The sequence below is a fragment of the Eubalaena glacialis genome, chromosome 6, assembly GCF_028564815.1.
Source record: "Eubalaena glacialis isolate mEubGla1 chromosome 6, mEubGla1.1.hap2.+ XY, whole genome shotgun sequence".
Lineage (NCBI taxonomy): Eukaryota > Metazoa > Chordata > Mammalia > Artiodactyla > Balaenidae > Eubalaena > Eubalaena glacialis.
This window is the reverse complement of record NC_083721.1, coordinates 1,312,661-1,331,931: the sequence shown is the minus strand read 5'-3', so window position 1 is coordinate 1,331,931 and position 19,271 is coordinate 1,312,661. Positions and strand designations below refer to the sequence as shown.

The following is a 19,271-nucleotide window of genomic DNA, read 5'->3' as shown; positions in this document are numbered from 1 at the left end:
TCCTGACCCCTGGAATCCAGGCCGTCCTCCGCAGCGTGGCCCGAAATATTCCCTGCCATGGTACCCGCCCCCCCCCCAACAGCAGAGTCCTGGCCAGGATCCTGGGGGGGACGCTGGGGGTCCTGGACCATGCTGAAGAGGCGGGAGCATCAGAATGTTCTGTCCAGAGGGCAGACCTAACCGTCCTTGTTCTGCGATTTTTTCCACAGAGGAGACTTTACCTCATATGACTGGTACACTCAATGTCATTTTCTTGCTGTCTTTCAGACAGAAACAGTCTCCGCCAGTCAAGAAACCCTCAAAAGTATTTTGCCATGGATGTAGAAGATGAAGAAAACATGAGTAAGATCTAGGCCTATCACGTAGTATCAAGTGGCTAATCTTCTATGAAAATCTTAGTGTTGTAAATGTATTGAATGGGACCAACTTGGGGAAGGTGATTGTCTTCCTTTGATACAGACTGCTAACGGTGGCATGTGTTTAATTTTTATATAATCTCTACAGTAGGTATCGGTGTCTACTGTGGGCATTTCCTTACAGCCGTTTGTCTGGATTTTCATTCCTTGCTGTCATCCTGGGGTCCTGATGCACATGCCTGGAAGGGGGAGGCTTGCCTCCAGGTGCACGTGTCATAAAGCCACATGGCTTCGTGCTCTGTCACTGCGTGGTTCTCATGATCATGGTCCGATTTCCATCTGTGTAAATCTGAGATAACCTTTGAGATTGGTCATTTGGGGTGACAGTGTATAAAATCTTCCCTTCAAACATGGTGGATTGTCCGTGCGTTTTGAAGGAAGGGGACTCGCGTGAGTCTGTTGATCTTGTTTCCAAAGACTTTGATGGGCCTTCGGGCTGGCGTGGCCTGAAACCCCTTTCCACACTGCCCTCTGGGACGGAGGGGACGGAGGGGCAGAGAGCCTCGGCTTTCCCCCTCTCGACATTGTTCGTAGATGTTCATAGATGAAGGGTTCAGTGAATATACTTCTCTATTCTGTTTTGTCTTTAATCCCGGAGAGCAGAGCCTTTGCATAAGGTTAAATGCTCCCACAGAAGTTGGGAGCTTTCAGTAGGGAAATCACAACAGAGACATCAGTGTTCTGGTATGTGTGTAATGTGCATTGTTACTTGTCCGTGTTGAGAGGTCCCGGGAAGAACCCGCAGGCGTGAGTGACGAATGGTCACCGCGGATGAGGATACAGTCCACCACTTTCCCTCGGCCTCACCCAGAACCCACAGCCGAGGCCTCGGAGTTGGCTTGTCTGCACGCAGAAGCCAGGGGTTCTGCTCCACGAGTGTAGTGGGCGCCGTGGAGTTGCTGGGTCTTTGCTGGGTGACCCCGCAGTCGTGTGCCCTCAGGCTGGAGGCCATTCCTGGGACGCAAGCGTGAGAAGACGCGACCAGGCGCGGTTTCAGTCTATGTGGCGGCACCTCCTCCCGAGGCCTCTGGCTGCCCGTGGCGCTGCCCCCAGCACAGCTGCTCTTCAGGTCTTTGGAACCCAGCCTGTGTTCTCAGGGGTCAGCCCACTCCCCACTCCCACTGTCACCCATGGCGCTGGTCATCAGGTATGGGAGGAAATGTCCCAGTGTGTGTAGGGATATAACTATCCCCAGACTGATCCGGTAGTCACTTACCGAGATAAAGAATCCTTCTGAATTCATTTTCTGGAAAGATAAACTGTTGGTTCTAGCGCTGAAACTTTGAAATACCAGTCCTGTATTTTCTATCATTTTGAAAGCGATGACAAATTTTTATCATGGTTAATATTCACATTTATGAAATAAAGTAGCATGATATGGAAAGAGAAAGCATCTATTTAAGAAGAGTTATGATAGTGGGAGGTCTTTCTCCAATTTTAGTGTTTTATTTTCCTTTACATAGTAGCATTTTTAGTAAAGTAGAACATGAGCAGTATTTCCATGCTTCTGAAGCAAATAAGAACTCAGAATCTATGTGAACTATCTTATGGAAAGTGTATTTTTCTATAATCAATACTGATTATTTTTATTTTTTAAAAGAAAGCGTTTGTTTGTTCCAGCGATTATAAACATTGGATTAAATGCATGTCAGGATACATTTCTCATGATCTGACTTCTGTAGTGATAATTCTGTTCAGCGGTAACGTCAGAACGTAAGCCATCGTGTCGCGTGTGATATTCTTGCTCGTTTGTTAATCTCAATTCTGTCCTGCCCCACCCTTTCTAACCTTTTGCTTCCCTGGAGCACCGAAAGGAGTAACCTATTGAGCTTTTGCTGGAGGATGTTATAAATGAAAATTTAGTGTCCATTCCGTCAGCTTTGTCAACTGGGAGAAGTGGTGTGTGTCAGGAGTATGTAGGAGGCATGAAGTCTGTAGGGAAAGCTTGGCCATCTCCCAATCTCTGCCATGGTGTGGGAGCAGTCTTCCCGTGGCCTGTGTTTAAACCAGGGCTGTTCTCACATCTAAGCTGAGTGGTGACAGCCCTGGGAATCTGAGAGCTTGAACTGTGGGGACTGCCAGCCGGTGACCCAGACTTGCTGCCACGTTAAGCCCCCTCCCATGGGGACCGATGAGCGTTTTCACTGTTCTTGTCAGTTTCCTTAGCATAGTCAGAATCTACTTTCACGTTATGTAGTAGAAACGGACCAAGGGCCACCGTATTCGGGTACTTGTAAACTGGCTTACAATTGTGGAAAACATTTCCGTTGCTTAAAAGACTTACGTGGATTCTCAAAAACTAGTGGTAGGTCTTCAAGTACATTCATGTCAACAGTATTGTAAAGCCCTGTGATAGTTACCCCTGAGCTTCCTGCGGCCAACAGCCTATGCAAACTAACCAGGAAAACAAGGAGTTACTTCTTTTTCTCTTTTTAAAAAAGCTTTATCTGATAAACTTAAAGGGGAGAGTGAATGCTTTTTTATTCCCCTTTTTGAAATTAAAATCATATTTATTTTGCCATGAACTTTTAGAGTTCTAAAATTATCTTTATTAATTGTAAAAATAACTACCTTTAAAAAGGAGGATAACTAAATTATTCTGTAAATCCATCAAATATTTGTTTTTCTAAAAAAGACAAAGATGCCACCTTCAGTTGGGAAGTTAGGGAGCTGTGGCCGTCTGCAGTGTCAGTCTTCCTATCTTGCCTTATATATTTTTTTCTATCATGGGATGTATTAAGGATTCAGAGGCAAATCAGTCCCCATACATAATGAAAAAATGTTAAATGAATACTAGAAGTGAAGCTGTATCCTTCAAAATGATTTCTAAAAGGCCAGAATACTTTGCATAAGCAGTTTTCTAATATCCATGAACCAAACCAAATAACTGCACATATTAATTGCATATTTTAAACCAGAAAAACTAAGTAACTTGTGAATGCATGTTTTAAATAGTGTCTTCTTTTCTGGGAAAGGCTGCAATTGAAAGCCCAACGTGAGTATAGTATGAGAGTAGATGGCATTGAAAAGGAGGAAATTGCTAAAATAAAGTGTACATTTGTCAATACTGAGATTTATTAATGTAAGGTCTTTCTGGGTTAGTTTATCATCCCACATTTTGATAAACTTGAATAAAATTCCTCTAGATGCTTCGGAATATTCTCGTAGAAAAAGATGATTTAAAAATTCACCTTTCAATGCAAAAGCAGTCCGTGATACTAAATAGAAACAGGATTAGTTATTGTTTCTCAGAACGTCAAATTACTCCAATTATTCCAATTTAGGTGGATAGATAGCCCTGTGGTTAAATGCACAGCTCCACACGTCTGCAGCCAGGAACAAAATGTATAAGCACACATCACTTAACCAGTTACAAAGGGCGATAAAGGAATCTATAAATTTTGCATTTACAAGATCCTGCAACGAAGGCGTTGTAAGTTACTCTTTCTGGGCACCGCAGGTTCGAGCAGCACAGATGTTAAGGAAAACTGCGGTATGGACGGCGCGCCCCCCAAGGACGGCAGCGCCCCGGGGCCTGGCGAGGGCGCCCCGCTCTCCAACGGGGGCGGCGGGGGCGCCGGCAGGAAGCGGGCCCTGGACGAGAGCAGCAATGGCCACTCCAAGTTCCGCCTGAAGAAGCGGAGGAGGGCGCCGGGGCCCGCGCTGCCCAAGAACGCGCTGATGCAGCTCAACGAGATCAAGCCCGGCCTGCAGTACTCGCTGCTGTCGCAGACGGGACCCGTGCACGCGCCCCTCTTCGTCATGGCCGTCGAGGTCAACGGGCAGGTCTTCGAGGGCTCCGGCCCCACGAAGAAGAAGGCCAAGCTGCACGCGGCCGAGAAGGCCTTGCGCTCCTTCGTCCAGTTTCCCAACGCCTCTGAGGCCCACCTGGCCATGGGCCGGAGCCTGTCCGCCAATGCAGACTTCACATCCGACCAGGCTGACTTCCCCGACGCGCTCTTCAATGGCTTCGAGACCCCGGACAGGCCGGACATGCCCTTCTACCTGGGTGCCAATGGCGACGACTCCTTCAGCTCGAGTGGGGACCTCAGCCTGGCTGCGTCTCCCATGCCCGCCAGCCTGGCCCAGCTGCCCCTCCCCGTGCCCCCGCCGTTCCCACCCCCGAGCGGGAAGAACCCCGTGATGATCCTGAACGAGCTGCGCCCGGGACTGAAGTACGACTTCCTCTCGGAGAGCGGGGAGAGCCACGCCAAAAACTTCGTCCTGTCCGTGGTCGTGGACGGGCAGTTCTTTGAAGGCTCGGGGAGGAGCAAAAAGCTCGCCAAGGCCCGGGCCGCGCAGTCCGCCCTGGCCACTGTCTTTAACTTGCGCCTGGACCAGACCCCGTCTCGCCAGCCCGTCCCCAGCGAGGGCCTCCAGCTGCACTCGCCACAGGTGAGGAAAGCCGCCCGAGCGCGGCCGCGTCTTGCTCATGCTTTTAGACGGGGTGCGGTTGCCATGGTCACTGGTGTCGTCTCGTCGCTCTGTCCTCAGCACGGGGACGTCCTGGTAAGTCCGGCTGCCGGGCGGCCTTCCCGTGACTGTGCCGGTTGTGGGGCCGCTGCGAAGCCCGGCCAGGGCCGTCAGGTGCAGTGTGGTCAGTGCCGCCCACGGCGGGTGGGCCGAGGTGCCCTCCCTGCGCTGCCTGCCCCTGTGGCGACCACAGCCCACGGCGGCCTGTCGCGGAGGAGACGGGAGGGGAGGGGAGGGCCGGAGCCCTGGCACCTTGCCCCAGCTCAGTGGGGTCCCCCCTCCGTGTCTCACCTGGGACCCAGGTACAGGACAGGTGAGGCTGGCTGGTCACCAGCTGAAACCCAAGTCTGGGTCAAGTGCCAGCGCCTCGCGGATCCTGTCCAGGCCGAGGCCGAGCCGCAGCGGTGGCGAGCACACGTCAGAAGGGCCGGGGCGTCGGGGCTTCTGCGAGCGCTCCAGAGCCCCCCGGGTGCCTGGGGGTCTCGGCACCTGGAGTTCCCCGAGGGGTCCCTGTGGCTCCCCTGCTCAGCCGGAGGTGGGCACCCCTCTTAGTTTGGTCTTGGACAGGGTGAGAAGAGGGAATATCAGGGTGAATTTTCAGGGTGAAGAGAGGGGACATTTCAGGGTGGGCTCTGAGGAGAGGGAAGGAGGAAGTGAGGTTTAGTTGTCATCTCAACACCCTAGAACTCTTCGGTTGTTTATTGCTTCTTTTCCTGGAAATCCAAAATTATTCTGGTCTATTGTAAAAATGTTTCTTTCAGGGAGGAAGTCTGACCCTCTTCTCTATTCCTTTCTGTCAAAATATTATTCACTTTGAAGATAAAATACACACTGATCTGAGGAGAAAAAATGAAGGACTCCAAATTGACAGGACAGCCCACATTCCCTCAGGAAACTCGGCTTCCGTCTTGCCTTTCTGTGACCTCTGTGCAGTTGTCACCCAAGAGGACCAGTAGTTCTCAGTTTTAGAAAAGGAAATTTATTTTCTTTCGCTTAAAGCAACCAAATACAGCATCAGTATAAAGTAACATATTCAAAGTATTTCGCTGATTTTTTATGAGCCAAGTAACCGCTTCCCGTGTATTAACTTCTTGTTAATATTATTCATAAGAACCATTAGTCCATTTATGATTTTACACATCGGTGGCACTAGTTCCCAAGGGATTTTTGATTTTCAGGTTTACTGTTTGATAGAGTATTTCAGCCTGAGCCACAGTGGCCCTGTCTTCCCTTAGCATTGGCAGTCATGTGAAGAGACTGGACTCATCAAATGCCGTGACCCCTGGTGCTTGGTTCTGCGTGGGTGACACCTCGGTGGGGGGTCGGGGAGGCGGGCGGAGGTCTGCGTGTGCGTGGGTGTGTGCCAGTGCGCTGGCAGCCTGCCTCTGCCCTGGCTGTGACGTCAGTGGGGAGCAGTGACCAGAGCCCCTGGCTGGTGGAGCCTTGCTCGGGAGGGGCTGTCTCCACCCTGCCCAGGTGGCCTCTGTGGCCCAGGCCAGCCAGGCTGGGAAAGTGGAGCTGTCTCTCCCCCCGCCCGAGCCCGCCCCGCTCACAGGGCCCCCAGGGTGGCTGCCAGCCCCCGAGCGGTACCTCAGGAAGTAGTCGTGTCCTCCTCGCAGGACCTGTGCCGGCCTCCAGAGGGTCAGTCCTTACACTCTTTCCCCTGGGAATTTCCAGACGCACGGTCTAGAGGGGGTGAAACGTCCTACTGTCTTGTGGGTGGAACCCTTGAAGGACGTGGGTTGGCCATCCCTGGTCTCAGGACTTTTTGCCTCCATGGCGTTCATGGCGGCATCAGAGGGTTTAAAATCAGACAGCGTTGCCCACGTGGTGTGTGCAGGGCGGTCTGTCAGTGAACTTGGTGGACGTGGCTGGACCGAGCCGTCCCGCGGGGCCCAGCCTCGAGCTGACTTTGAGAGCATGTTCCCTTTGTTATCATATCTGCCCGGAATCTAGAGGGAGATTGCTTCACGCCCAGTCTCTTCGGGGGACGGGAGGGCTGGCCTGGGCAGAGGCTGTCCGTGCAGGTGCCCGACTCCACGCTTTTCTGCTTTTCTCTGAGAGTTCAGAGCCCCGCCTCACCTTGCATGGAGCGGGCCTTTGTTTCCTCTGGCTTCCCCTTCCTCTCCTGCTGTTCTTCTCTTCCCACTGGAGGGTATCGTCACCATCATGTGATTGCACATCCTGGCTTTCTGTCCGTGGCCTCGCTACCTTTCCTGCCCGCACACCTCCGCCCTCAGTGCCTCTGTCTAGGGTGCAGAGTAGGGCCCCGTCTCCTGCTCTTCTGGCCACACTCCGTGCCTTTGGCCTTGAGCACCGCCTCCTGGGGCTCGTTGCTGGTGCAGTGGCCGGTGAAAACATCCTGATGACGCTTCTTCCCAGAGAAGCCACCATTTAGGACAGGTGGCTTTTCTGTTCATTTGGGAGTATTTTATTGAGGGCCCAGCTGGAGACTCCAGACCAGTGTGAGCTGGTGGGACGTGGGTCCCCCGTGGCTCCTGGCACACACCTCCCATCAGGCATCGTTTCCCAAAACACCGAGGGTCCGTTCTATCCAACATGAATCATAAGCTGTGAAAGTAGGACCATGTCCAAAATCTCACCGATGTGTTTGCTTCTGAGAAGCCCTCCCTTCAGTCCAGTGGCTCCCTGACCTGGAAATGCACCACTAGGAGTCTTCTAAAATCACATTACACTTGCCCTGTACAGGTGTAGCCTCCGGTGCATTCTGGTGTCATTCGGTCTAAGTGACAAATGCCCTTACAGGCTCTAAGCGGTGCTGGTTTCTGAGTGACTGGGCCACGGTAATTAGTTTTAGATGTTGAAATCACTGAGACACACATGGACCGGGCGCCTTTGGGAGGGAGGTGCTGTGAGCTTAGTGATCCTGCAATGTGACCGCCCTTCAGACCTCCCCTTTCTCTTCCCACGTGTCCCCCATGGGGCCTCGCCAGCCCTGAGCTGACTGGGCCGCACCTCCTGTGGTCTCACTTCTTCCAGAAGCCCTGCCGCTCGGAGGCTGTGGCTGCAGGACTCGGAGCCCTGGCTCGGGGCCGCGGAGGGTGGGAGGGGGGTGACCAGGCAGGCGCTCTCGCCTCTGGGCCTGGGTCCCTCCCCCGGGGCAGGTCTGGTGTGAGGAGGCCTCACCTGCTCAGATGCTGGCTCCCATGCGGTCGGGCTCCAGACTGTCCTCCTGCAGAGACCCTCGCATGCCCCTTGGGCGTCTGTTTCCAAGGAATGTCTGGGAGGAAAAAATGTGCATGCACGCGCGCACACACACACACACACACACACACACACACTCGTTTGCCAGACTTACCTGTGTGGTTCCAGAGGAGAGGCCCCAGAACGTGGCCCCGAGGGGAGCGCTAACCCCCTGCTTGGTCCACAGGTCTTAGCCGATGCCGTGGCTCGCCTGGTTCTGGAGAAGTTTGGGGACCTGACGGACAACTTCGCCGCCCCTCACGCGCGCAGGAAAGTTCTTGCTGGAATCGTCATGACAACAGGTAACCGTGTTGGCGGTGTGTCCCCCTGCCTGTTTTCATGCTTGATGAAGGTGAAATGCTTTCAGCCTAGAAAAATCTCTGTGACACCAGCAGGAGGTCACTTTTTCATTCTCCTTCAAAATGTTTACCATGTGCAAATAGAGGAACTGCGCTTATATTTTTCCCCTACAGGTTCATCTTTTTAACCTAAGTTTTTCATTTGGAGAAAGAGTCCTGTATTAATATTTGATTCCTATAATCTTATGTGAATGGTCTTGATCGACTCTGGAAACCTGCAGGAGAGCTGTTAGTTCTTACTTCACTTGAAAGTAGGACATAATCTGATTTATCAGTTAATGTTAATGCTGCCAGATAAGTTCCTGTGTGACTTTTACGGGGGAGAGAGGAAGCCCTAGCGAGAGTAGAAAATCTGGGGGGGGTAAAGCACGCTTTGGGATAGCAGAAGAAACCCTATTAAATTTGTGTCTAAGTTCCCAGCAGCGAAGGGAACCCTCTCTGAGTTCTCTTCCCACATCCCAGGAGTGAGCCCGCCAGGCAGCGTCTCCGTGGATCCCTCCTGGGAACAGGAAAGCACGGCCTCGGCCAGTGCCTGCATCCCTGGGGTGGCCGGGAGGACCGTCTGCTCCTTGGGGCTGAGTCTGGGGCTGTCATGGGGGGGTGGCCCTTTCTTCTCGGAGCATCTGCTCTGCCCAGCTGGCCAAGCCTGGCCTGCCGCGTGCAGGAAGCCACCAAGAGGCCAGAGAGGGGGGCGGCGGGGGGTGGTTGGTCTGTCTACACCCGGCGGGCAGGGGCAACCCCAGTTCCCATGGGGCGACTGCCCGTCCCTTTCTCCTGAGGCGTGGTTCACCTCTGATCACGGACAGGACCTGATTCTGTGACCCTCAGCGCTGATCGCCCCCCATGCCCTAGAGGACAGGATCACATTTTCTTGCTGTGTCTTTACCTTGGCACAGCTGAGAGCTGTCTGACGGGTAGGATGAATGCTCTGAACAGTAACTTGGGTTTCAGTGTTTATTCTGATGTGTGCTGCCTGTATTTTCTCCCTCTTCTCCCTCCATCTCCTTGCTGTCATCTTGTACACACGTAAAGGTGAACGCATATGCTGCTGGATGACGTAGTTTCCTAAGCAAGGCGCTGCCCTTCCCGGTGATGGGAGTGAGCGAGCCTGTGGTTTTTCATCCAGGTGTTTTAACTGCCTCAGAAGGGGCACGTTACCTCGTGGGTGCATTTTGCCCCATAGTGTGTGTTGCACTTGGGACCCTCCGCTCGAAGCCATGGTTTATGCCTGAAGGCAGCACCACACTGCCCGTGGCATGTGGTCCTGACGTCAGGAGACCTGGTTCAAATCCCCAGGCCGACTTTGATGGCCCTGTGCCTCAGTCCTCTCATCTGCAAATGGAGACAATGGTAGGATGGGCCTCGGAGGACATGGGAGGGAAGTGAGGTACCTTCCCCGACAGGCCGCGCGCAGGGCCTGCACCCTGTCGTACGTGGTCTGTCTGTCGACACCTGCATATCAGAGTGATGGCTCCCGAGGTTCCCCAGTGCTGTTGGCTGCACTCACTCCCCATGCAGTTAAACGGTGCCAGACCGCTAGACAGCCCCCTGCGTGACTCCTGGGCCCCCGGGGTGAGTGTCAGGCAGTCCTCCCAGCCTCTGCAGTGCTTTGATGTTACTTCCAGGATTCATTACCAGGCCAGTCTGTCTACCTCTACACAGTGCTCCCCCGTGTCCACTGGGGAGTGTTCAAGAAAAGACTAGCGTGTTCCAGGGGAAGTAACTTTCCAAGTAGAATCTTTACACGCAGGAGTGGGGAGGGCTACCCTCCCAGAATGTGCAAAGCAAGGCTCGGGGGGGGGCCGTTAGCAGCGCCCAGGTGAGGGTCAGGCAGGGTGTGAAAATGAGCTGACGTCTCCCAGGTCAGTCCCTGGGAATGCGGGTCCAGCCCGGGCGTAGCAAGGAATAGCGAGGAACGATTTCTCTTCTTTTTCAGGCACAGATGTGAAGGATGCCAAGGTGATCAGTGTTTCCACAGGAACAAAGTGTATTAACGGCGAGTACATGAGTGATCGCGGCCTTGCGCTGAACGACTGCCACGCAGAAATCATATCTCGAAGATCCTTGCTTAGATTTCTTTACACACAACTTGAGCTTTACTTAAAGTAAGTTTAGCAAGTAAATAAGTAAGGGAAGCTTTTTTTTTTTTTTTAATTGTCCTCTCATCAGAATGTATTGCAGAACTCTCCACTGCTTCTGTAAGCAGTGAAAAATTCTCAACCTGGTAACTTTCTGGGTAACAGTGAGGTTGGATCCCATTTCCCCGTGAAGCTGAATTATAACACACACACTCGCATGTACATACATGCCACACGTGTAGTCAGAGGGGCCATGTCTGTGTTTCAGACCCCGAGCTTTCGTTTTATGCAGAAGTGCGTGCCGGGGAGGTGGGCAGTGCTGCCCCAGTCACTATGCCCGGAACGGCTGACCGTGGACCTGACTGCCTCTCGCCACAGGCCGCGTCTGACACACTTCCTTTCTGTTCTGAGGTCATGAATGAGGAGGAGAGGTTACTTGCATATTGATGGGCTGTCCCATTGGTGAGCAGACAGGAGCTGTGCTAATTATCATTAACATATAAAATAAATACCCCAGTCCAAGCTTATCTTACCCCGTTGAAAACACTGGCCTTTGAAAATCATCGTAAGCTATGACAGACTAAATTTTGATTGTATTCAGCTTTAAAGTTTATCTTTGCAACTTGTTTCCTTTCAGTAGCAAAGATGATCAGAAAAGATCCATCTTTGAGAAATCCGAGCGGGGAGGATTTAAGCTGAAGGAGAACGTCCGGTTCCATCTGTACATCAGCACCTCCCCCTGTGGAGATGCCAGGATCTTCTCGCCACACGAGCCCGTCCTGGAAGGTATGGCACTGGGCTCGTCCACGGCCACAGTGTCTCAAGAAAATTCATGACTGTGCTATAACAGAGAAAAGGATAAACCTACATTAATATCCTTTCTTCTTTAAAAATTTCAACCTTGGATGTGGACCTGGTAGGAATATATAAAAACATGAGGTTTTTCTTCTCAGTAAGTTGAAATTTTAATGAATGAAAATGTGGATTCTAATGAGAAATTAGAATAGAGTGAGGATATTAGATCAAAATTGTTTTCAGTTTTTAAATTTGGGTAATACCTGTGTCTGAATTGGAAGTGTACGTCATCGTCCATGTTTCTGGGGAGTCGTAGTTTAATGAATGTGTAATCGAATTAGAAAAGCAGGTGCAGGCTGGTGGCCACCACGTGCCCTCCGTCCTCCCTTGTTCTCACTTTTGTTAGTGCTCTTGTTTCATAGGAGTTTGTACCCACATCCCTTCTCACAAGCTTAAGCATTATTTATTCCAAATAGAACATTTGATTACATTATTTTTCTTGATTATAAAAACAACCTATACCCACTGTAGAAAGTTGCTAAATATTTTTAAAACATAAAAAAGAAAATTTAAATCACTCCATATTCATATAACCCGGAGATAATCACTCTGGATGTTTGTGAATGCTTCCTATGAATTTATTTCTGCATCATTATAGATTTATTTTTGAAAATTTAAATATACAGCAAAGAAATATAGCAAATACCCAAATATCCATCACTTAGAATTAGCAAATGTTAACATTTTGTCCTGTCTGCTTCAGCTCGTTTCTAATGATAGAAATAAATCATTTTGATTAAAATGGAAGCCCTCTTTTCTCCCAACCACTAAGGAGACCACCTTCATGAATTTGGTTTGTAGTATATCCTCCTGTCCAATTTTATGTACTTACATTGTACACACATATCTTACGTGTATATAGAATAAACATATGCACACATAAGTATAAAGTGTATTTTGAATTGATAGGGTGTTGTTAGATGTGCTTTTCAGTGAGTTAAGTATATGGTCAACTACCGGTGGACCCTCTCAAGAGTATCTTATGTTTCTGTCTTAGAACCAGCAGACAGACACCCGAATCGTAAAGCCCGAGGACAGCTGCGGACAAAAATAGAGTCTGGTGAGGGGACGATCCCAGTCCGCTCGAATGCCAGCATCCAGACGTGGGACGGGGTGCTGCAAGGGGAGCGGCTGCTCACCATGTCCTGCAGTGACAAGATGGCGCGGTAAGCACCCCCCCACCCTGCCGATTACCTGGGGTGCATGCTGCCGTTTCCAGAAACACCAGTGCTTTGCCCCCATTTCCTACCTCATGTGTCCCGCAGATTCTCTGAAGGACTAAAGTTCTAAACAGGTGCTTCGGGGGCCACCTTGAGGGGATAAAGGTGGGGTCTCCGTGGGCAGAGGCTCTTGAGTCCTGTCCTTTTGGGTTTTTATGGAGGCGTCACTACAAAGGCACTGTTGATTAAAATCATGGGCAATCGGTATTTGAACTCAACCTCCAGCCCCCTCCCCTCCCAGGAGATCAGGGGGGCAGGACTGAAAGTCCCCACCTTCTATAATCACGTAGTTGGCTCCACAGACAACCAGCCCCCATCCTTAGGTGGGTGACAGAATTCACCTCATTAACATAAGACACCTTTATGGCTCTAATCACTTAGGAAATTCCAAGGGTTTGGGAGCTATGAGCCAGGAACCCCAGAAGAAGACCAAATACATATAAGAAAAATGTATTTTTGGTCATCTGAATGACCAAGTATACTTTTCTGATGAATCACAATATCACAATTACTGTAGCTTCATAGTAAGTCTTGAGGTCAGATAGTCTCAGTTTTCCAACTTTGTTCTCCAGTGTTGTATTGGCTGTTCTGGGTCTTTTGCTCCTTCATATAAACTTTAGAATCAGTTTGTCAACATCCACAAAATACTGTGCTGGGATTTTGATTGGGTTTGTGTTGAATCTATAGATCAGGTTGGGAAGAACTGATATCTTGACAATATTGAGTCTCCCTATCCATGAACATGGAATATCTCTCCATTTACTTAGTCCTTTGATTCTTTTGTCAGTTTTATAGTTTTCCTCATATAGGTCTTGAATATGTTTTGTTAGATTTGTACCTAAATATTTGATTTTGGGAGGTGTTAATGTAAATGGTATTGTGTTTTTAATTTCAAGTTCTACATGTTCATTGTCGGTCACAAATGATTTTTGACCAAGGTTCAAAACCAATTCAGTAGAGAAAGAACAGTCTTTTTAACAAATGGTGCTGGGACAATTGGACATCCCTATGTAGAAACAAAAAAAATGAACCTGATATTTTGCACCGTATACAAAAATTAACTGAAAATGTGTCATAGACCTAAATGTGTAAAAGTTCTAGAAGAAAACAGGAGAAAATCCTGGCAACTGGGATAGGCAATTTCCTAGACACAATACCAGAAGCACTCTCCATGAAAGGAAAAAGTGATAAGTTGGACCTCATCAAATTAAAAATTACTTCTTTGAAAGACACTGTTAAAAGAATGAGAAATAAAGTCACTGACTGGAAGAAAATATTTACAAATCATATATCTGATAAAGGACCTGTATCCACAATATGTAAAGACCCTCTAAACCCAACAAGGGGGAAAAACAATTTTTAAAATGGGCAAAATATTTTAATGGACACTTCACCAAAAAAGATGTCAAATTAGCACACGAGAAGACGCCCCACGTCGCTAATCACGGGGAGTGCAGGAGGGCTGTGAAGGCACATGCTTGACTCTAAGGCTAGACCCCTGCCCGGTGCAGCGGGGACCCCAGGAGCTGGAGCACCATCCCCCCAGGCTGGGGGCCGATGCTGGAGCCACTTCTGAGGACAGCTTGGCAGCCGTGTGCCCCAGCCATTCTACTCCTGCTTCCCGAGAGAAAGGGAAGCAGTGGCCACAGAGACTCACACAGGAGTGCTCACAGCAGCTTCCCTGTACAAGTCAAAAGCTGGAAGCAGCCCGAACTGCTGTCAGTCTATAAACAGGGGTAAGCAGGGGGTGTGTCTGTGCCACGGGGCACTGCTCAGGCGAGGGACAGGATAAACAGTGATGTACAGTCAGTGCAACGTGGGCACATCACAAAATAGCTATGCAGAGTACGGGAAACCAAAGGAGTGCTTACTGTGTGATTCCCTGTCTGTACATTTCTAGAAAGTGCAAACTACCTCACAGTGACAGAAAGCAGATCAGTGGTTGCCCAGGGATAGGGGGCCAGAGCAGGAGGGGGCAGGAGGAAGGCCTAGAGCAAGGTGTGAGGAGACTCTGGGGTGGTCTCAGGCGTGTGTAAACATCAGGACTCCCCAAATCCTGTGCTTTAGCCACGTGCAGGGCACTGTGTGTCAGCTACCCCTCAGCAGCTTACAGAAGAGGAGGTCGCGGTGGAAGTTAGGAAATGGTTGTAAGTAAGTGACAGAAAACCCCACAGCTACTGAGTCAGGAAGAGAACAATGAGCAAATCCAAATAAGTAGAAAAAAGAAAACGATAAAGACCAGAAATTATTATTAGATGCAACAGAGATGAGCAGCGAGGAGCAACGAAACGCAGTGCTGCTTCTTTGAAAAGGATAGTGAAATCGGCAGAACTTGGGCAAGTGTGACCAAGATACAAGGCCCAGCCAAGCCAGATTAGGGGAAGAAAAGCGGGTGGTCAGGGATTCAGCAGGAACGGAAATGTGCTCAGGTAGTTACAGTGAGAATTACGGACACTGCGTTACCAATATCTTTTACAACTGAGATGAAATAAAAACTTTTTAGAAAAGTGTACATTCGTAAAATTGACTCAAGCATAGGTAGAAAATTTGAATGGAATTCTAGCCATTAATTAAACCAGTCACCCCCCACTCCCAAGAAGTAGATAAATTGAAGCAAGTCAAAGAGGTGGCTGTGGAGAAAGAGGACGCAGGTCTCCCAGGAGGCTTTTCTGTGAGAGGCTCTGCATTTGGGGGGCGGCGGGGGGGGCAGCAATCCCTGTTTATATAATCATTTCTACAGATTAGGAAAGCAGGGAAAGAACCCCAGCTCATTTTGTGGGCTGCCTACCACCTGTATCCCCAAACCAGACCAGGAAGGAAAACAAAATGACAAGCCATCCTCAATTATAAAAACACTCACATTTACACCGAATCCAGTCGTACTTTTAATAGTTTGATCGGTTTTTTCCAAATCTATAACTTCAATCAAAATCTCGTCGTTTTTCATAGCACTTGACACTCAAGTGGAAAAGTAACCGCGTCAAGCTGAGTGGTAAAGGCAGCAGGGAGGTGTCATAGAGCACAGACCTGGAGAGGGACATCTGGGTACATGGTGCCCCAGTTGTGAGCAGGTTCGCCTACACTGAGGAGGAAACGTAACTGGATAGAAGTTTATTGATGTCTCATGGAAATCAAGTTTGGGAACAGGTCACCCGGAGCTGCTGTGGTCGGCTGGTCACCCCCAGGCCAAGTTCCGTCCTCCTGCACCGCCACTGTGTCGCCTGTCCTCGGGGTCTCCCCGGTGCCCAGAGCTGGCCAAATCCCCAGCAGCAGGAGGGCCAGACGGGCAGGCCTCCAGCGGCTCAGGATAGCAGGGCAGCTGCGTTTCACCACCGAGGACCTGGCGTGCGGCCGCGTCTCCTTGCGGAGGAGCCTGGGTTAGCTGCCGTCCGGAGGGGGATGGAGGCCCTGTTGCTCAGAAGGGAAGGGACGCGGGGCTGCAGCTGTGGTCTGTGCCACGTGGGGGACTCGTGGACGAGGTGACCTGGCTGGCATCCATCCTGAGCCAGGGCCATGTGCGCAGAGGCACCTGCCGACAGATAAAGACCCGGGGCTGCACCGTGGTGCCCGGCACTGCTGGCGGGCCTCCATCTCAGCGGGCTTCTTCAACAGGGCACAGAAAGCCCAAATGAGAAAGAAAAACATGAATCAATTTGACCATATTGAAATTTTAAAACTTATTTACCAAAACCCCCATAGATACATTGGAAAGAAAAGCCACACGCTGGGAAAAGAGATCTGACTCACATAACCAGCAAAAGGTTTATAAAGATAATTCCCACAGCTCAGCAAGTCAGAGGCATAGACTGGAAGGGCCTTTGCTGGGGGGCTGTGAACGTTCCATCTTACTGAAATGGGGGTTCCACCCATGCACATAAAAGTCAAAACTTGGGGACCCGAACCCTTAAGATCTGTGCCTTTCACCGTGTACGATGGTCGTCATCTTGAAGAATAAGCAGATGCAAAGCAGGAGGAAAGGGACAGCGTGGGGACAAGTGCCCTGGCCTGCCCCCTTCCCAACCCTGTGGCTCCACCACCCAGGGTTAGCGCTCGGCCGGCCCGTGAAGCTGCCCCCGCTCAGACACGGGGGCTGGGATTGGGTGGCAGGTTCCCACACACCCCTGACTTGGCTGCAAATCGAGGGTCCCAGATCGACCATCCGTGGGTTCAGTAGGTTGCTAGGAAGGCTCACCGATCAGCCAGATGGAAGGGGTACGTGGGAGGAGGGGCCCACCCCTTAGCCTGGGGAGCTTCCAGCCCTGTCCTCAGGGGTCTCTATGCAGACGGATTGAATCCTTGGTCCTTGGTGATTAACTCAACCCCAGCCCCTCTCCCCTCCCGGAACCACCCTCTAATCTTGTGGTTGGTTCCCCTGGCCACCAGCCCCTTCCTCCAGAGTCACCTGGTCAGCATGAATCCGGCGTGGTTGAAAGCGGCTAGTCGCTCAGTATCACACCAACAAATGGCCGGGTGGCGCCACGAGGCGGCCAGCTCCTCACAAGCCCCTCCCGTCCCTGCCTTGGGGGAGTGAAGAGTCCCCTGGGCCGTCCCGTCCCTACGGAAAGCCCACAGCAGGTGCGGGGAGGACTGACCTGGGTCTTACAGAGGGGCAGGGCCACCTCCCACAGATGGTTCCAGATGGGGACAGGGCAGTGGGCGGGCTTTGGAGTGAGGCCACGGTGGGCTGGGGTGGGGGAGGTGAGCCCTGCTGCCAGGGTCCATCTGGAGGGCAGTCCCGGGAGCAGCGTGGGGCGCGGGGTGGGAGGGGCCCGCGGGGGGCTCCCCGCCTCTGGGTGAGTTCTGTCGGCTGGGCCGGGCGTGGGAGGGAGGGAGGGAGAGAGGGAGGGAGTTCTCGGCACTGCTGAGCCTGGAGGTGGGGGGAGCAGAGACCACCTGCCCAAGGGCAGCAGCTCGCCTGTTCAGAGCGCTGGGGGTCCGCCACCTTCACTGTGTGGGCGCAGACTCAGAGGTGGGCCAGGAGGGTGAAGGGGGGTTTTGGCTGTGCCCCCCGGGATCGGGGGACGTGACAGCACGACCATGCTCTGAAGCCCGTCCTCCGAGAGTGACAGAGCAGGAGGGATTGCCTGTGTGCAGACGCCTGTGTGCAGGGGCGCCAGCACTGCAGCCCCTGTGAGGCGGGGTCGTGGGGTGGGGCCCGTTTCCAGTCTTCACGGAGGGCTGCCCTGGGGCGGCGGGCTGCAGGGCGCACACCCTATGCGTGCACATCCTCGCTGTTACCTGGAAGGCTCACTTGCGAGAGCTGCAGCGGAGTGGCTGGTGTGCCAGACCGTTGCCCACCAGGGCCTCCGCAGAGCAGTCACGCGCCTAGAGTTCTCCGCGAAGCCCGTGTTCAGAGCTAACGGCTGGTAACGAGTGTAGGTTTCCGCAGGATCGCTGTTTTCAAGCTTGCCCCAGGGGTCTGAATTCAGCGTAGTAAGGCCTAAACCCACAAAGAAGCTTCTGATTTACATGAGAAAGGGTGCCCTGTGGTTTTTGTAAGCACCGAATCTTTCCTGCTTTTCCTCGCTAGATAGGAAAACCTGTGTTTTCATTTCCTCTTTAGAGGGTGGGAGGGCTGGGATGTAGGAATCTGAGGATTTGTCCATTCAGCACGTATTGATCTGTGTACGCCAGGCGTGTAGGTTAAGTGCTGGGGTATTTCCAGTGAACTAAACAGACCAGTCCCCCGCCACGTGGAGTGCATGTACGGGAGGGCGGGTGGCGGCGCACGGTAAGTGCTGCAGGAGGTTGGGGGGGGCAGGTGGGCTCTGGTGGCGGCTGAGGGAGGGCCGCCACGAGAGGGACTCTGCAGAGACCGAGATGGGGGCACTGCGGCCGCGCAGCCCATCATGGGGAAGGGTGGGGGGGAGGTACCAGGCCAGACAGGCTGGTGGGCACCGGCAAGGTGGCACTTCCTGGGGAGAAGATGGGGTGGGTGGGAGGGTGTGCGCTGAGGAGTGGCCTGGCCTGGGTTTCCACAGGGTCACGCGCGACTGTCCGGGAGGGGCCGCGGGGGTGGGGGCCGTGTTTGCTGGGCTCCCCGTGGGAGGGGGCGGTGAGGTGGGCAGGGAGGTGACCTGACGCGGGTCCAGCAGCGGCCGTGGCGGCGGCCCCTGATCTGTTCCGAGAGGAGGTCCCGCAGGTTTGCTGGCCGCAGGCCGGTGACGGGTTTGGCCTGAGCCGCGGAGCACGGGCTGGGCAGCTCAGGAGTTTGGGCCGTCCGCCCTGCTTACTGGCGCGGATCCGCTGGGCACCGCGGTGCAGCTGGTGAGAGTGGACCCGGGCAGGGCCGGCCGGGGCTCTGAGGGCGGAGGCTGGGCCTTGCCTTCACGCCCCCAGTCCTGTCAGGGTCAGCCGGCCCCCAGGCCTCAGCCCCGTCCCCACGTACTGGCGACACGTGCCGTGCGGGGGCAGCTCCCCTGCGGCCTCCTACCTGCGGTCTGGGGTGCGGACCCGGTGGGCCCTGTGCTGGGCTCCCCGCCTGAGATGGAAGAGCCCCCGCTGCCCCTCCCCAGGACCGGCCGGCCTCCCCGTCGCTTGCTCCCTGCCTGGCCGCGTCCCCTCCGGGACCCTCCCTGAAGTCGGCACCCACCGTCTTCCTCGGGGACTCTGCCTTCCCTCACGTTGATTTCCCTCAGTTTTTAATTCTTGGTTCACATGTTTGCC

General features: G+C 52.4%; 1 protein-coding gene across 10 annotated transcripts in view; it reads left to right on the top strand.

The window, feature by feature from the left end:
- Window positions 1-19,271, top strand: part of ADARB1 (adenosine deaminase RNA specific B1) — a 113,368-nt gene that overhangs the window by 75,063 nt on the left and 19,034 nt on the right. For 8 of the 10 annotated variants that reach the window (XM_061193798.1, XM_061193801.1, XM_061193800.1 and 5 more), the window contains 6 exons: window positions 268-342; window positions 3,877-4,811; window positions 8,281-8,395; window positions 10,389-10,557; window positions 11,168-11,316; window positions 12,383-12,551. In XM_061193798.1, the coding sequence (XP_061049781.1) occupies window positions 315-342; window positions 3,877-4,811; window positions 8,281-8,395; window positions 10,389-10,557; window positions 11,168-11,316; window positions 12,383-12,551 (1,565 nt within the window). In that variant the 5' untranslated portion in view covers window positions 268-314. Of the gene's footprint in view, window positions 1-267; window positions 343-396; window positions 437-3,876; window positions 4,812-8,280; window positions 8,396-10,388; window positions 10,558-11,167; window positions 11,317-12,382; window positions 12,552-19,271 lie in introns of those variants that run through there. The other 2 variants (XM_061193806.1, XM_061193807.1) reach the window with 2 other exon arrangements.